At 41.7% G+C, this 19919-nt stretch overlaps 1 protein-coding gene across 1 annotated transcript in view; it reads right to left on the bottom strand.

The window, feature by feature from the left end:
* The window catches only part of ADGRV1 (adhesion G protein-coupled receptor V1), a 307496-nt gene that overhangs the window by 160857 nt on the left and 126720 nt on the right, over nt 1-19919 (bottom strand). Inside the window, exons 65-69 of the mRNA XM_058172618.1 lie at nt 19381-19529; nt 3474-3675; nt 2570-2789; nt 727-966; nt 234-383 (exon numbers count right to left, since the gene is read on the bottom strand). Coding sequence (XP_058028601.1) covers nt 234-383; nt 727-966; nt 2570-2789; nt 3474-3675; nt 19381-19529 — 961 coding nt within the window. The remainder of the gene's footprint in view (nt 1-233; nt 384-726; nt 967-2569; nt 2790-3473; nt 3676-19380; nt 19530-19919) is intronic.

A 19919-nucleotide genomic window follows, 5' to 3' on the forward strand; every position in this document is an offset into this window, starting at 1 on the left:
AGTATAACTTTTTGGTCCAAATGGGTTGATATATTCCAAGTCTAGGACTGGGAGTAACTGGCCCTTTCTCCTAGTTCAATACTTTAACCATTACATTACACTGGCTCATCTGCCTGTCTGTTAATCTATCTATCTGTCATCTATTATTTATCTATCTCAATCTCCCATTGATTTAATTCTTTACTCATAATTAAATTATATTGGACAAACAACTAAGTACCAAAGTCAAATACCGTGATGTTCCCCATAATGCCTTGAATTCGCTTTATGGAAAGCACAATATTCAGTGGACCTTCAGATGCTGATGGTTCCTCAAAAATCTTTGGAGATAAGGATTCAGGAACAAACTGCACTATTCCATTGGGATCACCAAACTTTAAAATCTAGGTTAAGAAAAAGTAATGGTTATACTTGGGTTTCCTAATTAGTGATACAGTACGCAGAACATTTAAGTACTTTAATTATATGGTGTGTTTTTTAATGGTGTGCTGTAATGGTGCTCATTATTATAAGTCCAATGACCTTTAGACTCTTGTGCTCCCTTTGTTAAAAAAGCTCAAAATTTTCAAAAGTATTTTCTTATATGACAAAAGATATAACTTCCCCATTTATGATTCTATGTCGTAGCATTAATAAAAAGACGCTGTAAAGAATAATAAAGAAATAAAAGAAATAACAGTAAAGCCTCAATAGAGTACTACTATTATTAATAATAAAATCATTTACATTTATTGTTATAATGGCAGCCTTGGGATCTAGTTTTGTTTCTCCCCTCATAGCATGCAACCTTATAATGAAGGTCTCTTGAACTTCAACTTCTTCATGAGGATAAATTTTCAAGTTGATCTGTCGCAAGCCACCTTCTGCTTCCGCAAAATAAAACGATCCATTTACTGGGTCACTGATGTCACTATTCAGAGGAGGTAAAATTACCTCTGAATTAGGTCCTAAAATGTCCCAATTAATCTGCAGATGACATATATTTTAAGAAAGCATTATTGATAAAAGTACTACAGCAGAAAAAAAATTCTTAGTACATATTAATCAATGTGCAATATGAAGAAAATCTTTTGTGGGTATTCCCAGAGAAAGTGTGCCCTTTTGCTCAATTAATCTGCTAAATTAATCATCTTTAGATTACAGAAATGAATTCACTTATTTATATTTTAATTAATTGATGAGCCACTTATATTGCCAAAACTGAAACACAATATATGTATATGTGTAAATCAAAATCTACCAATCAGCAATTTTCAAAAGAGAAACAAAATAAAAAATAACCTTCATAAAAGTGAAGAGAATAACTGTCTCAGGCAAATTCTGGTTAAAAGAATAATGTTAGGACGGAAGGAACTGATTCTCTTTTACAAGGTAAATCATTACAAGCCATAAGGTTATATAAGGCCCTTCTGTATAAAAACAAGAATTGTTATCCATCTGGCAATGGGGCATAAATGAAGAATAACTGATATTCTAAATATGTTAGTGCTAAGCATGCCTGAAATTCACAAACATTCATTTAAAACTGCATTTCTCCACGTTAGACTTCAGGCAAACATATTCAGGTCAAGAAATTTTGCTGGCCCTTATAAAATTGCTGCGTGAATGGATGGGATATATTATAGGTAGAATCAAGATACGTTGACCTATCTGAAGCGTGAGTGACTGAGATGGTGTAGGGTTTCCTGCCTGGGCAGGGGGTTGGACTAGAAGGCCTCCAAGGTCCCTTCCAACTCTGTTGTTATGTTATATAAAAATCTATATTTGTGACTTGATACTCTTTAGTGGAACTAGCTATATAAATCAAATACAAGGAAGTAAATGTATTCATTGATCATAAACTAAAATAATCAGAATACAAAAATTCAACAATTTATCTATACATACAAAATCAATTAAAATACAATTCATTTCTCCATGCATAAATCTTTCTGTAAGGTTACAAATTTCCAAAATTATTAACATTTAAGCAGTGTAAGGAAACAGCAATACAATAGGCCTATAAATTTAGTAAAAAATAAAAGTGAGATATAAATAAATATTAAATAATAATAACAATAATAATAATAATTTAGAGCTTGGCTGTAGAGTAGAATCTTATCAAATTGAAATTATTTTCATCTCTTCCCTTTCTAAGCATATATTAGCACATATTAACATATATTTCAGTTTATTTATTATTAACATGCTTTGTTTGAGTAATTAAAAATATCACAAGGTTTTTTGCCATGGGTAACACACGTGTATAATAAAATTGGAGGTTAAATTATTCTCAGTCCATTTAGAGCTATAGGTTGTCCTTGAACCTATATAAAGGTAAGCAAGGATCAGCAGAACCAATTCCTTTCTGTAACTGAACTGGAAATTTTTCCCTTAAATCTTATTTCAAATTAATGATGGCTGGTTTGTAACTTTAATTGATTGATGTTTTAGAAAACAAGTGAAGAGTATAAAATTCTAAAAAGAGTATAAAAAAACAAAAAGTTTTTTAAATTAAATAAACACTAATTAATTAATTTAAGACAGAGGAGTTAAGAGAAGTAAACAAATAGAAAGAGAATAGACATACCTGAGACTCTCCTATCAATTCTCCAGCTCTTTCAAGTACCAAGGACAGTGTTAATGAGACATTAGGATTGGGAAGAATGATTTGGCTTTCATTGAGGAAGCGGACAATCCCATGTGGAGAGTCACTCTTAGCAATAGTTATTTGGGTCACCAGGTGCAGTCCCAGAACTGCTCCCCCACTGGCAGCTATTAGCTGGATTTCAAACTGCTCAGCATTTTCTCTAATCAGAAACCAAAGAATGAAACATACTTTGTCACCAAACACAGTTACACTACCCCATATATCACTGAAATATGAACATCCAGTAATTTTATAGCTCATATTCATAAAATCTATTATTATTACTATACATGAAGTATTTCAAGTTATAGATTAGGACAAAAAGAAGTAATTGATTATAAAACCACTAATTCTTCTAGAAAAAATATGCAGAAATGGTAATTTAAACATCTGTTCTGGAAAAATAAGGTAAGCAATGAAATGCCATGATTTAAATTTAATTTTTAAATAAAACAACCTAGTTTTATGGCCACTCTAATTAACTGTATTTATAGCAATAGCACTTAGACTTATATACTGCTTAATAGTGCTTTACAGTCCTCTCTAAACTGTTTACAGAGTCAGCATATTGCCTCCAACAATTGGGTCCTCATTTTACTGACCTCAGAAGGATGGAAGGCTGAGTCAACCTTGAGCTGTTCAGAATAGAACTCCTGGAGTGAGCAGTGAGTCAGCCTGCATTACTGTAATCTAACCACTGAGCCATCATGGCTCTTATACATAATACTGTGACCAATGGTGTCTATCAAGTTTTGCTGATTTGGTTTTGGATGCCACTGACTGTGAAATGTAATTCTTGAATAATTGTAGGGTAGTGAATGAAAAACAAGAAAAAGAGCTTTACCTTTCTTCATCATTTATGATTAAAATGCTTATAAAACTCTGTATTTGGCCATGATGAAAAATGACTGAATTATTTGTAATACTATAATCAATGCCATCAGGAAGAGCTGAAATACTTCTAGATATGAAATCTGCTGTCACAAAACCGTAATTGCCCAACCTTCGAAATACTGGAATCATTATCCAACCAACATCTTCTTCCACTGAAACAAAACAAAACACAGGATGCATTACAAGGTCTTACTCAGGAATAAGCCTCTAAATTTTTAAGTAAGCTTCTAAGAGCCAGGAAGTTTGGTTTTAAAAAAGTACAAAATTATAGCTGTATAAAAAGACACAATTATATAAATTGTACAAAAATGCCCTGTTATTCACTCAAGTTCATAAAATTAGATATTTAGCCTGTGTCAAAAGTTGTCTACAAATATAATCACTGGGATACAATTATAATTGTGGAAATTATATTTATCATTGAAATCTGCTTGTTTTATATGTGTAGCATATATGAACCAATGCTCTTAAGTATATTAAAACATTTTTATGTTCTTGAATTGTATGTGAAGGCTCCCTCCACCCCATACTATATATTGGGATATATACTATATATATATATATATATATATATATATATATATATATATATATATATATATATATATATATATATATATATGTGTGTGTGTGTGTGTGTGTAAGTGTATATATGTATGTTTGTATATATGTGTATATATATATATATATATATATATATATGTTTTCTGAGGTTTTCACGGTGTTTGTATATAGGTCTTTGGTTGTTCGGGTTTTCTCCGTGTAAAATTGGAAGTGTCTTGGCGACGTTTCGAAGTCTCATTCGTCATCTTCAGGCTTCAGCTTCGTGCTTCTGGGAGCAATGTGTGATCGCAGCTGTTTCTTCCTTTTAACTGCTAGTGGGGGTTTGAACTGATTGGGTGGGAGCTTGGCTGTGCTCTGATTGGATGGGGGTTTTTCTGTGCTCTGATTGGCTGGGGGTGTGTGGTGCGGTGGTGTGGGCTTGTTTGTGCTCAGTCTAGTCTGTGCTGCAGGGGGATTTGAGCTGGTGAGCTGCATAGCTGTTGTTTGGCTTTGTGGTCGTGCTACATCTTCACAGTGGGTGTCAGTCCGCTGCATGAATGGATTGGAGGGGCCTGAAATGGCTAATGTTGCAGCTGCGGTCTGGCTTCTGGTCCTTGGTCGTGCTTCATGATCAGTGTGGGTTTGGGTCTGCTTTCTGGGTGGATGTGCGGTGGTGACATCCTGTGTGGACCTCGTGAGTGTGGGTCTGGTGTCATTCCTCGTGTGAGGGACTCGTTTGTCAATAAGGCGGGTTTCCAAATGGCTGGTAGGCGGAGGTGTCATCTCGTTTGTTCATGCTGTGTGGGCGTTTTCTATCTCAATGGCTTCTCTGATTATTCTGTTGTTAAAGTGTTCAGTTTTGGCGATAGTTCTGGTCTTTTAAAGTCAATATCATGTCCTGTGACTTTAAAGTGTTGGACCAGGGAAGAAGTTGGTTCCTCTTTTTGAATGAGTTCTTGTGTTCTTCAATCGTGCACTTATTCTTCTGTTGGTTTGTCCAATGTATGTGGTGGGGCAGGCGGTGCATGGGATTTCATATACTCCTTGATTTTCTAACTCAATTTTGTCTTTGGGGTTTCTTAGGATGGTGGATATTTTTCTGTTTGTACAGAATGCTGTCTTGATGTTATGTTTGTGGAGGATCTTGCTGATTCTGTCTGTGGTGCCTTTTATATATGGGAGGAGGGCTGTGCCGTTTTCTTGTTCTCTGTCTTCGATTTTAGTGGGGGTTTTTTTGGATTAGCTTGGTAATCTTATTTGTTTTGGAATCCATTGGATGTTAGTACGTTAGTGAGAGTGTCTAGTTCGGTTTTAGGTGTTGTTCATCAGCTAAGCATTTTGTTCTGGAGATGAGTGTCTTGGCTACGGAGTTGATCTGTGCTGGGTGGTGGTGTGAGAGTGCGTGCAAATAGCGGTTTGTGTGTGTTTTCTTCTGGTAGATGGTGTGTCCTAGGGAGCCATTGGGTTTTCTGTAGACTAAGACATCCAGGAAGGGAAGTTGGTTATTAACTTCTGTTTCCATGGTGAACTGTATTTTGGGGTGTAGGCTATTGAGGTGTGTGAGGAAGTTGTCAAGTTTTTCTTTCCTGTGTGGCCAGATTATGAAGGTGTCGTCTACATATCTGAGCCAGAGTTTGGGTTTGTGATCAGATTTTTCTAGAGCTTGGGTTTCAAAGTGTTCCATGTAGAGATTGGCAATGACAGGTGAGAGGGGTGATCCCATGGGTGCTCCTTCTACTTGTTTGTATTTTTGTCCATTGTAGATGAAGTATGTGTTGGATAGGCAGTGGTTGGTCAGATCTAGGATGTGCTTGGGGGGGTTATATTTGTTTTGGATAGCTGTCAAGGCTTCTTTGATTGGCACTTGGGTGAAGAGGATATGACATCAAAGCTCACGAGTAGGTCGCTGGGCTGTAAGTTTTGTTTCTTTATGATCTCTATGAACTGGAATGAGTTTTTACGTGAGGTGATGGATTCTGCATAGGGCTGTAGTTGTTTGGCGAGAAATTTGGCTAGGTTTTGTAGAGGTGAGCCTATGGAGCTGACTATGGGTCTGAGTGGGGTTCCTTCTTTGTGTATCTTGGGGAGGCCATAGAGCTTAGGGCATCTGGATGATTTCTCTCTGGGAATGATTCGTTGTTGGATTTCTTCGCTGATGGGGGAGGCTTTTATTTTGGATCTAGTGGTTTTTCTAGGTAGGTGGTGGGGTCTGTTTTAGGGGCTTGTATGCAGGGTCTTGGAGTAGGTTGGTTAATTTGGTTTGGTAGTCAGATGTGTTCATAACCACCGTGGCATTGCCCTTGTCTGCTGGTAGGATTATTATGCTGGTATCTTTTTCAGGTTAAGTAGTGCTGTCTGTTCCTCTTTGGGTAAGTTGCTTTTGGGTGGCTTGCTGGTGCAGAGGATGTTGAGATCTCGAGTCTGATTTTGTTAGCATCATCGGGGTTGATTTTGGTCAGGCTGGTTTCAACTCCGCATATAATGGTTTCGTGGGGATGTATTTTGGGCGTGACTGCAAAGTTGAATCCTTTGGAAAGGACATCGGTTTCAGCTTTGGTGAGGATCCTATCTGAGATGTTATGCACTGTTTGTTTCATGTGTTGCTGTGAGGGTGGAGGGTTTGTTTCTGGCGTTCTTGTAGTCTTGAGTTTGTTGGTGTGCGTGTCTGTCTTGAGGGTGGTCTGTGTTTGGCTCTCAGACGGCAAGTTGTTTGGATTTGTCCCAAAGTGCAGGGTGCATCTTGTTGCTGAGTTTGAGGTGAAGTGTGAGGAGATCTTTGTTGATTTGATCTAGGAGGAATCTTTTTGTGTGAAGTTCATTTCTGATTAAGGCCAATTCTGTTCTTTTTAGGATGCGTTTGGTGGCTGCAGAGTTGGAGTGGAATTTCAATTGGAAGCATTTGGGGATTAAATTTTGATCGCGGCAGTTTCGTAGGAATGCGAGGTCACATAAAATGGAAGCTCTTTGGACTTCTAGTTTTTCATAGGTCCTGGTCAGATGGTGGATTTCCTCCCCGTAGAGGTGCAATATTTGTTTTCTGAGGTTTTCACGGGTGTTTGTATATAGGTCTTTGGTTGTTCGGGTTTTCTCCCGTGTAAAATTGGAAGTGTCTTGGCGACGTTTCGACGAAGTCTCATTCGTCATCTTCAGGCTTCAGCTTCGTGCTTCTGGGAGCAATGAGATCGTAGCTGTTTCTTCCTTTTAACTGCTAGTGGGGGTTTGAACTGATTGGGTGGGAGCTTGGCTGTGCTCTGATTGGATGGGGGTTTTTCTGTGCTCTGATTGGCTGGGGGTGTGTCGTGTGTTGGTGGGGGCTTGTTTGTGCTCAGTCTAGTCTGTGCTGCAGGGGGATTTGAGCTGGTGAGCTGCATAGCTGTTGTTTGGCTTTGTGGTCGTGCTACATCTTCACAGTGGGTGTCAGTCCGCTGCATGAATGGATTGGAGGGGCCTGAAATGGCTAATGTTGCAGCTGCGGTCTGGCTTCTGGTCCTTGGTCGTGCTTCATGATCAGTGTGGGTTTGGGTCTGCTTTCTGGGTGGATGTGCGGTGGTGACATCCTGTGTGGACCTTGTGAGTGTGGGTCTGGTGTCATTCCTCGTGTTAGGGACTCGTTTGTCAATAAGGGCGGGTTTCCAAATGGCTGGTAGGCGGGAGGTGTCATCTCGTTTGTTCATGCTGTGTGGGCGTTTTTCTATCTCAATGGCTTCTCTGATTATTCTGTTGTTAAAGTGTTCAGTTTTGGCGATAGTTCTGGTCTTTTTAAAGTCAATATCATGTCCTGTGACTTTAAAGTGTTGGACCAGGGAAGAAGTTGGTTCCTCTTTTTTGAATGAGTTCTTGTGTTCTTCAATGCGTGCACTTATTCTTCTGTTGGTTTGTCCAATGTATGTGGTGGGGCAGGCGGTGCATGGGATTTCATATACTCCTTGATTTTCTAACTCAATTTTGTCTTTGGGGTTTCTTAGGATGGTGGATATTTTTCTGTTTGTGCAGAATGCTGTCTTGATGTTGTGTTTGTGGAGGATCTTGCTGATTCTGTCTGTGGTGCCTTTTATATATGGGAGGAGGGCTGTGCCGTTTTCTTGTTCTCTGTCTTGGATTTTAGTGGGGGTTTTTTTTTGGATTAGCTTGGTAATCTTATTTGTTTGGAATCCATTGGATGTTAGTACGTTAGTGAGAGTGTCTAGTTCGGGTTTTAGGTGTTGTTCATCAGCTAAGCATTTTGTTCTGGAGATGAGTGTCTTGGCTACGGAGTTGATCTGTGCTGGGTGGTGGTGTGAGAGTGCGTGCAAATAGCGGTTTGTGTGTGTTTTCTTCTGGTAGATGGTGTGTCCTAGGGAGCCATTGGGTTTTCTGTAGACTAAGACATCCAGGAAGGAAGTTGGTTATTAACTTCTGTTTCCATGGTGAACTGTATTTTGGGGTGTAGGCTATTGAGGTGTGTGAGGAAGTTTTCAAGTTTTTCTTTCCGTGTGGCCAGATTATGAAGGTGTCGCTCACATATCTGAGCCAGAGTTTGGGTTTGTGATCAGATTTTTCTAGTGCTTGGGTTTCAAAGTGTTCCATGTAGAGATTGGCAATGACAGGTGAGAGGGGTGATCCCATGGGTGCTCCTTCTACTTGTTTGTATTTTTGTCCATTGTAGATGAAGTATGTGTTGGATAGGCAGTGGTTGGTCAGATCTAGGATGTGCTTGGGGGGGTTATATTTGTTTTGGATAGCTGTCAAGGCTTCTTTGATTGGCACTTGGGTGAAGAGGGATATGACATCAAAGCTCACGAGTAGGTCGCTGGGCTGTAAGTTTTGTTTCTTTATGATCTCTATGAACTGGAATGAGTTTTTTACGTGTGAGGTGATGGATTCTGCATAGGGCTGTAGTTGTTTGGCGAGAAATTTGGCTAGGTTTTGTAGAGGTGAGCCTATGGAGCTGACTATGGGTCTGAGTGGGGTTCCTTCTTTGTGTATCTTGGGGAGGCCATAGAGCTTAGGGCATCTGGATGATTTCTCTCTGGGAATGATTCTTTGTTGGATTTCTTCGCTGATGGGGGAGGCTTTTATTTTGGATCTAGTGGTTTTTTCTAGGTAGGTGGTGGGGTCTGTTTTGAGGGGCTTGGATGGAGGATCTTGGAGTAGGTTGGTTAATTTGGTTTGGTAGTCAGATGTGTTCATAACCACCGTGGCGTTGCCCTTGTCTGCTGGTAGGATTATTATGCTGGTATCTTTTTCAGGTTAAGTAGTGCTGTCTGTTCCTCTTTGGGTAAGTTGCTTTTGGGTGGCTTGCTGCAGAGGATGTTGGAGATCTCGAGTCTGATTTTGTTAGCATCATCGGGGTTGATTTTGGTGAGGCTGGTTTCAACTCCGCATATAATGGTCTCAGTGGGGATGTATTTGGGAGTGACTGCAAAGTTGAATCCTTTGGAAAGGACATCGGTTTCAGCTTTGGTGAAGATCCTATCTGAGATGTTATGCACTGTTTGTTTCATGTGTTGCTGTGAGGGTGGAGGGTTTGTTTCTGGCGTTCTTGTAGTCTTGAGTTTGTTGGTGTGCGTGTCTGTCTTGAGGGTGGTCTGTGTTTCGCTCTCAGACGGCAAGTTGTTTGGATTTGTCCCAAAGTGCAGGGTGCATCTTGTTGCTGAGTTTGAGGTGAAGTGTGAGGAGATCTTTGTTGATTTGATCTAGGAGGAATCTTTTGTGTGAAGTTCATTTCTGATTAAGGCCAATTCTGTTCTTTTTAGGATGCGTTTGGTGGCTGCAGAGTTGGAGTGGAATTTCAATTGGAAGCATTTGGGGATTAAATTTTGATCGCGGCAGTTTCATAGGAATGCGAGGTCACATAAAATGGAAGCTCTTTGGACTTCTAGTTTTTCATAGGTCCTGGTCAGATGGTGGATTTCCTCCCCGTAGAGGTGCAATATTTGTTTTCTGAGGTTTTCACGGGTGTTTGTATATAGGTCTTTGGTTGTTCGGGTTTTCTCCCGTGTAAAATTGGAAGTGTCTTGGCGACGTTTCGACGAAGTCTCATTCGTCATCTTCAGGCTTCAGCTTCGTGCTTCTGGGAGCAATGTGTGATCGCAGCTGTTTCTTCCTTTTAACTGCTAGTGGGGGTTTGAACTGATTGGGTGGGAGCTTGGCTGTGCTCTGATTGGATGGGGTTTTTTCTGTGCTCTGATTGGCTGGGGGTGTGTCGTGTGTTGGTGGGGGCTTGGTTGTGCTCAGTCTAGTCTGTGCTGCAGGGGGATTTGAGCTGGTGAGCTGCATAGCTGTTGTTTGGCTTTGTGGTCGTGCTACATCTTCACAGTGGGTGTCAGTCTGCTGCATGAATGGATTGGAGGGGTTTGAAATGGCTAATGTTGCAGCTGCGGTCTGGCTTCTGGTCCTTGGTCGTGCTTCATGATCAGTGTGGGTTTGGGTGTGCTTTCTGGGTGGATGTGCGGTGGTGACATCCTGTGTGGACCTTGTGAGTGTGGGTCTGGTGTCATTCCTCGTGTTAGGGACTCGTTTGTCAATAAGGGCGGGTTTCCAAATGGCTGGTAGGCGGGAGGTGTCATCTCGTTTGTTCATGCTGTGTGGGCGTTTTTCTATCTCAATGGCTTCTCTGATTATTCTGTTGTTAAAGTGTTCAGTTTTGGCGATAGTTCTGGTCTTTTTAAAGTCAATATCATGTCCTGTGACTTTAAAGTGTTGGACCAGGAAGAAGTTGGTTCCTCTTTTGAATGAGTTCTTGTGTTCTTCAATGCGCACTTATTCTTCTGTTGGTTTGTCCAATGTATGTGGTGGGGCAGGCGGTGCATGGGATTTCATATACTCCTTGATTTTCTAACTCAATTTTGTCTTTGGGGTTTCTTAGGATGGTGGATATTTTTCTGTTTGTGCAGAATGCTGTCTTGATGTTGTGTTTGTGGAGGATCTTGCTGATTCTGTCTGTGGTGCCTTTTATATATGGGAGGAGGGCTGTGCCGTTTTCTTGTTCTCTGTCTTGGATTTTAGTGGGGGTTTTTTTTTGGATTAGCTTGGTAATCTTATTTGTTTGGAATCCATTGGATGTTAGTACGTTAGTGAGAGTGTCTAGTTCGGGTTTTAGGTGTTGTTCATCAGCTAAGCATTTTGTTCTGGAGATGAGTGTCTTGGCTACGGAGTTGATCTGTGCTGGGTGGTGGTGTGAGAGTGCGTGCAAATAGCGGTTTGTGTGTGTTTTCTTCTGGTAGATGGTGTGTCCTAGGGAGCCATTGGGTTTTCTGTAGACTAAGACATCCAGGAAGGGAAGTTGGTTATTAACTTCTGTTTCCATGGTGAACTGTATTTTGGGGTGTAGGCTATTGAGGTGTGTGAGGAAGTTGTCAAGTTTTTCTTTCCCGTGTGGCCAGATTATGAAGGTGTCGTCTACATATCTGAGCCAGAGTTTGGGTTTGTGATCAGATTTTTCTAGAGCTTGGGTTTCAAAGTGTTCCATATAGAGATTGGCAATGACAGGTGAGAGGGGTGATCCCATGGGTGCTCCTTCTACTTGTTTGTATTTTTGTCCATTGTAGATGAAGTATGTGTTGGATAGGCAGTGGTTGGTCAGATCTAGGATGTGCTTGGGGGGGTTATATTTGTTTTGGATAGCTGTCAAGGCTTCTTTGATTGGCACTTGGGTGAAGAGCTCATGACATCAAAGCTCACGAGTAGGTCGCTGGGCTGTAAGTTTTGTTTCTTTATGATCTCTATGAACTGGAATGAGTTTTTTACGTGTGAGGTGATGGATTCTGCATAGGGCTGTAGTTGTTTGGCGAGAAATTTGGCTAGGTTTTGTAGAGGTGAGCCTATGGAGCTGACTATGGGTCTGAGTGGGGTTCCTTCTTTGTGTATCTTGGGGAGGCCATAGAGCTTAGGGCATCTGGATGATTTCTCTCTGGGAATGATTCTTTGTTGGATTTCTTCGCTGATGGGGGAGGCTTTTATTTTGGATCTAGTGGTTTTTTCTAGGTAGGTGGTGGGGTCTGTGTTTAGGGGCTTGTATGCAGGGTCTTGGAGTAGGTTGGTTAATTTGGTTTGGTAGTCAGATGTGTTCATAACCACCGTGGCATTGCCCTTGTCTGCTGGTAGGATTATTATGCTGGTATCTTTTTTCAGGTTAAGTAGTGCTGTCTGTTCCTCTTTGGGTAAGTTGCCTGCCCCACCACATACATTGGACAAACCAACAGAAGAATAAGTGCACGCATTGAAGAACACAAGAACTCATTCAAAAAAGAGGAACCAACTTCTTCCCTGGTCCAACACTTTAAAGTCACAGGACATGATATTGACTTTAAAAAGACCAGAACTATCGCCAAAACTGAACACTTTAACAACAGAATAATCAGAGAAGCCATCGAGATAGAAAAACGCCCACACAGCATGAACAAACGAGATGATACCTCCCACCTACCAGCCATTTGGAAACCCGCCCTTATTGACAAACGAGTCCCTAACACGAGGAATGACACCAGACCCACACTCACGAGGTCCACACAGGATGTCACCACCACACATCCACCCAGAAAGCAGACCCAAACCCACACTGATCAGGAAGCACGACCAAGGACCAGAAGCCAGACCGCAGCTGCAACATTAGCCATTTCAAACCCCTCCAATCCATACATACAGCAGACAGACACCCACTATGAAGATGTAGCACGACCACAAACACAAAGCCAAACAACAGCAATGCAACTCACCAGCTCAAATCCCCCTGCAACTCACATTAATCTGAGCACAACCAAGCCCCCACCCAAACAGGACACAGCCCCAGCCAATCAGAGCACAAAAAAACCCCCATCCAATCAGAGCACAGCCAAGCTCCCAACCAATCAGTTCAAACCCCCACTAGCAGTTAAAAAGGAAGAAACAGCTGCAATCACACATTGCTCCCAGAAGCACGAAGCTGAAGCCTGAAGATGACGAAAGAGACTTCGTCGAAATGTTGCCAAGACACTTCCAATTTTACGCGGGAGAAAACCCGAACAACCAAAGACCTACATACAAACACCCGTGAAAACCTCAGAAAACAAATATATATATATAGGTCTTTGGTTGTTCGGGTTTTCTCCCGTGTAAAATTGGAAGTGTCTTGGCGACGTTTCGACGAAGTCTCATTCGTCATCTTCAGGCTTCAGCTTCGTGCTTCTGGGAGCAATGTGTGATCGCAGCTGTTTCTTCCTTTTAACTGCTAGTGGGGGTTTGAACTGATTGGGTGGGAGCTTGGCTGTGCTCTGATTGGATGGGGGTTTTTCTGTGCTCTGATTGGCTGGGGGTGTGTCGTGTGTTGGTGGGGGCTTGTTTGTGCTCAGTCTAGTCTGTGCTGCAGGGGGATTTGAGCTGGTGAGCTGCATAGCTGTTGTTTGGCTTTGTGGTCGTGCTACATCTTCACAGTGGGTGTCAGTCCGCTGCATGAATGGATTGGAGGGGCCTGAAATGGCTAATGTTGCAGCTGCGGTCTGGCTTCTGGTCCTTGGTCGTGCTTCATGATCAGTGTGGGTTTGGGTCTGCTTTCTGGGTGGATGTGCGGTGGTGACATCCTGTGTGGACCTTGTGAGCGTGGGTCTGGTGTCATTCCTCGTGTTAGGGACTCGTTTGTCAATAAGGGCGGGTTTCCAAATGGCTGGTAGGCGGAGGTGTCATCTCGTTTGTTCATGCTGTGTGGGCGTTTATCTCAATGGCTTCTCTGATTATTCTGTTGTTAAAGTGTTCAGTTTTGGCGATAGTTCTGGTCTTTTAAAGTCAATATCATGTCCTGTGACTTTAAAGTGTTGGACCAGGAAGAAGTTGGTTCCTCTTTTTGAATGAGTTCTTGTGTTCTTCAATCGTGCACTTATTCTTCTGTTGGTTTGTCCAATGTATGTGGTGGGGCAGGCGGTGCATGGATTTCATATACTCCTTGATTTTCTAACTCAATTTTGTCTTTGGGGTTTCTTAGGATGGTGGATATTTTTCTGTTTGTGCAGAATGCTGTCTTGATGTTGTGTTTGTGGAGGATCTTGCTGATTCTGTCTGTGGTGCCTTTTATATATGGGAGGAGGGCTGGGCCGTTTTCTATTTCTCTGTCTTGGATTTTAGTGGGGTTTTTTGGATTAGCTTGGTAATCTTATTTGTTTTGGAATGCATTGGATGTTAGTACGTTAGTGAGAGTGTCTAGTTCGGGTTTTAGGTGTTGTTCATCAGCTAAGCATTTTGTTCTGGAGATGAGTGTCTTGGCTACGGAGTTGATCTGTGCTGGGTGGTGGTGTGAGAGTGCGTGCAAATAGCGGTTTGTGTGTTTTCTTCTGGTAGATGGTGTGTCCTAGGGAGCCATTGGGTTTTCTGTAGACTAAGACATCCAGGAAGGGAAGTTGGTTATTAACTTCTGTTTCCATGGTGAACTGTATTTTGGGGTGTAGGCTATTGAGGTGTGTGAGGAAGTTGTCAAGTTTTTCTTTCCCGTGTGGCCAGATTATGAAGGTGTCGTTTACATATCTGAGCCAGAGTTTGGTTTGTGATCAGATTTTTCTAGAGCTTGGGTTTCAAAGTGTTCCATGTAGAGATTGGCAATGACAGGTGAGAGGGGTGATCCCATGGGTGCTCCTTCTACTTGTTTGTATTTTTGTCCATTGTAGATGAAGTATGTGTTGGATAGGCAGTGGTTGGTCAGATCTAGGATGTGCTTGGGGGGGTTATATTTGTTTTGGATAGCTGTCAAGGCTTCTTTGATTGGCACTTGGGTGAAGAGGGATATGACATCAAAGCTCACGAGTAGGTCGCTGGGCTGTAAGTTTTGTTTCTTTATGATCTCTATGAACTGGAATGAGTTTTTTACGTGTGAGGTGATGGATTCTGCATAGGGCTGTAGTTGTTTGGCGAGAAATTTGGCTAGGTTTTGTAGAGGTGAGCCTATGGAGCTGACTATGGGTCTGAGTGGGGTTCCTTCTTTGTGTATCTTGGGGAGGCCATAGAGCTTAGGGCATCTGGATGATTTCTCTCTGGGAATGATTCTTTGTTGGATTTCTTCGCTGATGGGGGAGGCTTTTATTTTGGATCTAGTGGTTTTTTCTAGGTAGGTGGTGGGGTCTGTGTTTAGGGGCTTGTATGCAGGGTCTTGGAGTAGGTTGGTTAATTTGGTTTGGTAGTCAGATGTGTTCATAACCACCGTGGCATTGCCCCTGTCTGCTGGTAGGATTATTATGCTGGTATCTTTTTTCAGGTTAAGTAGTGCTGTCTGTTCCTCTTTGGGTAAGTTGCCTGCCCCACCACATACATTGGACAAACCAACAGAAGAATAAGTGCACGCATTGAAGAACACAAGAACTCATTCAAAAAAGAGGAACCAACTTCTTCCCTGGTCCAACACTTTAAAGTCACAGGACATGATATTGACTTTAAAAAGACCAGAACTATCGCCAAAACTGAACACTTTAACAACAGAATAATCAGAGAAGCCATTGAGATAGAAAAACGCCCACACAGCATGAACAAACGAGATGACACCTCCCGCCTACCAGCCATTTGGAAACCCGCCCTTATTGACAAACGAGTCCCTAACACGAGGAATGACACCAGACCCACGCTCACAAGGTCCACACAGGATGTCACCACCGCACATCCACCCAGAAAGCAGACCCAAACCCACACTGATCATGAAGCACGACCAAGGACCAGAAGCCAGACCGCAGCTGCAACATTAGCCATTTCAGGCCCCTCCAATCCATTCATGCAGCGGACTGACACCCACTGTGAAGATGTAGCACGACCACAAAGCCAAACAACAGCTATGCAGCTCACCAGCTCAAATCCCCCTGCAGCACAGACTAGACTGAGCACAAACAAGCCCCCACCAACACACGACACACCCCCAGCCAATCAGAGCACAGAAAAACCCCCATCCAATCAGAGCACAGCCAAGCTCCCACCCAATCAGTTCAAACCCCCACTAGCAGTTAAAAGGAAGAAACAGCTGCGATCACACATTGCTCCCAGAAGCACGGTTGAAGCCTGAAGATGACGAATGAGACTTCGTCGAAACGTCGCCAAGACACTTCCAATTTTACACGGGAGAAAACCCGAACAACCAAAGACCTATATATATATATTTGTTTTCTGAGGTTTTCGCGGGTGTTTGTATGTTATTTGGTTATTCGGGTTTTCTCCCGCGTAAAATTGGAAGTATCTTGGCGACGTTTCGACGAAGTCTCATTCGTCATCTTCAGGCTTCAGCTTCGTGCTTCTGGGAGCAATGTGTGACTGCAGCTGTTTCTTCCCTTTTAACTGCTAGTGGGGGTTTGAACTGATTGGGTGGGAGCTTGGCTGTGCTCTGATTGGATGGGGGTTTTTTTGTGCTCTGATTGGCTGGGGCTGTGTCCTGTTTGGGTGGGGGCTTGGTTGTGCTCAGATTAATGTGAGTTGCAGGGGGATTTGAGCTGGTGAGTTGCATTGCTGTTGTTTGGCTTTGTGTTTGTGGTCGTGCTACATCTTCATAGTGGGTGTCTGTCTGCTGTATGTATGGATTGGAGGGGTTTGAAATGGCTAATGTTGCAGCTGCGGTCTGGCTTCTGGTCCTTGGTCGTGCTTCCTGATCAGTGTGGGTTTGGGTCTGCTTTCTGGGTGGATGTGTGGTGGTGACATCCTGTGTGGACCTCGTGAGTGTGGGTCTGGTGTCATTCCTCGTGTTAGGGACTCGTTTGTCAATAAGGGCGGGTTTCCAAATGGCTGGTAGGTGGGAGGTATCATCTCGTTTGTTCATGCTGTGTGGGCGTTTTTCTATCTCGATGGCTTCTCTGATTATTCTGTTGTTAAAGTGTTCAGTTTTGGCAATACATTTCATACATTGGACCTACATTGGACAAACCAACAGAAGAATAAGTGCACGCATTGAAGAACACAAGAACTCAGTCAAAAAAGAGGAACCAACTTCTTCCCTGGTCCAACACCTTAAAGCCACAGGACACGATATTGACTTTAAAAAGACCAGAACTATCGCAAAAACTGAACACTTTAACAACAGAATAATCAGAGAAGCCATCGAGATAGAAAAACGCCCACACAGCATGAACAAACGAGATGATACCTCCCGCCTACCAGCCATTTGGAAACCCGCCCTTATTGACAAACGAGTCCCTAACACGAGGAATGACACCAGACCCACACTCACGAGGTCCACACAGAATGTCACCACCACACATCCACCCAGAAAGCAGACCCAAACCCACACTGATCAGGAAGCACGACCAAGGACCAGAAGCCAGACCGCAGCTGCAACATTAGCCATTTCAAACCCCTCCAATCCATACATACAGCAGACAGACACCCACTATGAAGATGTAGCACGACCACAAACACAAAGCCAAACAACAGCAATGCAACTCACCAGCTCAAATCCCCCTGCAACTCAGATTAATCTGAGCACAACCAAGCCCCCACCCAAACAGGACACAGCCCCAGCCAATCAGAGCACAAAAAAACCCCATCCAATCAGAGCACAGCCAAGCTCCCACCCAATCAGTTCAAACCCCCACTAGCAGTTAAAAAGGAAGAAACAGCTGCAATCACACATTGCTCCCAGAAGCACGAAGCTGAAGCCTGAAGATGACGAATGAGACTTCGTCGAAACGTCGCCAAGACACTTCCAATTTTACGCGGGAGAAAACCTGAATAACCAAAGACCTACATACAAACACCCGCGAAAACCTCAGAAAACACACACACACACACACACACACACACACACACACACACACACATATATATATACATACATACTATATATTGGGAGCCTATAGCTTCCTTTGCCAGATTCTGTGCTCAGAAAGACTGCCTTAATTACAGGCAGGTCCACAGTAAAGAAAGACAAAAGCCATGTAATATATCTATTAATTCAGAAAATGGAAAATGGAAAATGTAGAACTAGAAATAACAAAAGCCCAAACTGGCCAGAAAATGTAGAGTCATACAGAATCAGGTTAATATTATTGATTCTGGCTCCCTACTGAGTTCCCTGTGGGAAACTGGCAGGAAGCATTGAAAATTGGAACTTCCTTCCTTCCTTCCCTCTTTGTTCCTGACTGTCTGCTTGCCAATTATCCCTCTATAATGCACTGGTATGAAAAGGAATAAAACATATAGAAATAAAAGTTGGAAATGTGATACAGAAAGAACATTTTATTTCACTTAGTAGTCATGTAAACACATTCAGAAGTACTAGAAAGCATTATTCAAAAACATTTAACAACAAAGCTTGAATTTAAACTTGATGTTTTTTCTAGTAGAAATCTTTCCAAGACAGTAAATAAAATATATTACAATTTTATTAAAATATACAATGATTACCGAAAGCATAAATTTGGCTCCCATTAGAAAAGAGACAGTTTGCCTAAAATAACAGACTGGGAAACCAACAGCAGCAATGTAATATGTTTACTAAGGGACAATATTTGATTTAAATACCATATTAACCAGAAACAATTTGAATATTTATTAATAATTTCATGTAATCACTCACCAGGTACAATGGGATAATTTAATATTGTTATTTAGTTGATTGTTTTTAGTATTTTTGTGGGTTTTTTAAAAGTTCACATGCATTTATTTTAATGATAATGATAAATAGTGGTCTGCAGTGATTTAGAATTATTTCTCAAGATTATATAAGTCTGATTTTATATGCTCAATAAATCTTAAATACTTATTTAATTCATGAAATAAGGAATGTTTTATTTTATGGGAATTGTTTTTTCAACAACAACGTAATTGCAGACCCACCTCCCAGCTTATGGACAGCTCACCCACTTACTTCAGAGCGCTGCTTCAGAATTTCCTTGCAAACCACTGCTGTATGGAATGATGATCTTGTGGGGTGATTCAGGGACTCTCCCTAACCCAGGAATTATATAAACTTAGGGAACTGAGTTTGCTTATTTGTAAATTGAAAGTACTTTGGTCTGGAAGGGGCATTCTGGACTGGTCAGTTGGCCATCTTCACTGGAAGGCCTTCCACTGGAAATTGTGAATTCTCTTTATTTACTGATTATTTTTATTTTCTATACACTATGCCTTTTCTCACTTTAATTTTTTTCCTTTACAGTTTGTTTCCTTTACTTCATACATTTTTTCTTTTATTCAATTTGTGTTCATCGATCAAATACAAAAAGAAAAAAAGAAAAGAAAAGCCAATTTTATTGTTGTTGTTGTTTAAAAGCTAACCAAAACAAAAGGAAAGGCAGAAAGCGGTTAGTATTTTTTTGCCAGGGGCAGAATGTTTTTCTTGCTGGATCCTGAAATGTTTTAAAATAAAATAAATAAATGAAATAATGTAGTAGGAACTATCATACCTTCAAGACTCGCATAAGAGGGATCAAATTCAATGATGCCTTCTTCATTGTCACTTTTTGATATAATGATTCTCATTACTGAAGCATTTCCTATCTCAGGTGGCTGGTCAATTTGCAGTCCATTTTCTTTTATTGTAAAATCAAAACCACTTGCAAAAGTATATGAAGAGAAAAATAATAAATAAATAAGGCAGTACATTCATGTCCCTATATGCTCTTATTCACTCATTATGATGGGGCTGAAGCAATGAATTTAATGCTTCTTGAAGTTCCGGCCATTGCAAAGCTTCTGCAGTTACGTAATCAACGTTCAGGATAGCCATTTACAACCGCCCCCTACTGCTGTCACACTCTGCTTGCCCATAGCACACCCACACCTGTGGAACCCTCTATGATTCCTAGCACCCACCTGTGGCACCTACTCCCACCTGCAGCACCTACCTGCACTTCCTAGTACCCACCAACCCTGTCACACTCCCAAGTACCTACCCACAGCCCCAATTCCCATCTGCGTTCCCTAGCATTCACCTGCAGCACTT

This window comes from Ahaetulla prasina, chromosome 2 (assembly GCF_028640845.1).
Source record: "Ahaetulla prasina isolate Xishuangbanna chromosome 2, ASM2864084v1, whole genome shotgun sequence".
NCBI classification, from domain to species: domain Eukaryota; kingdom Metazoa; phylum Chordata; class Lepidosauria; order Squamata; family Colubridae; genus Ahaetulla; species Ahaetulla prasina.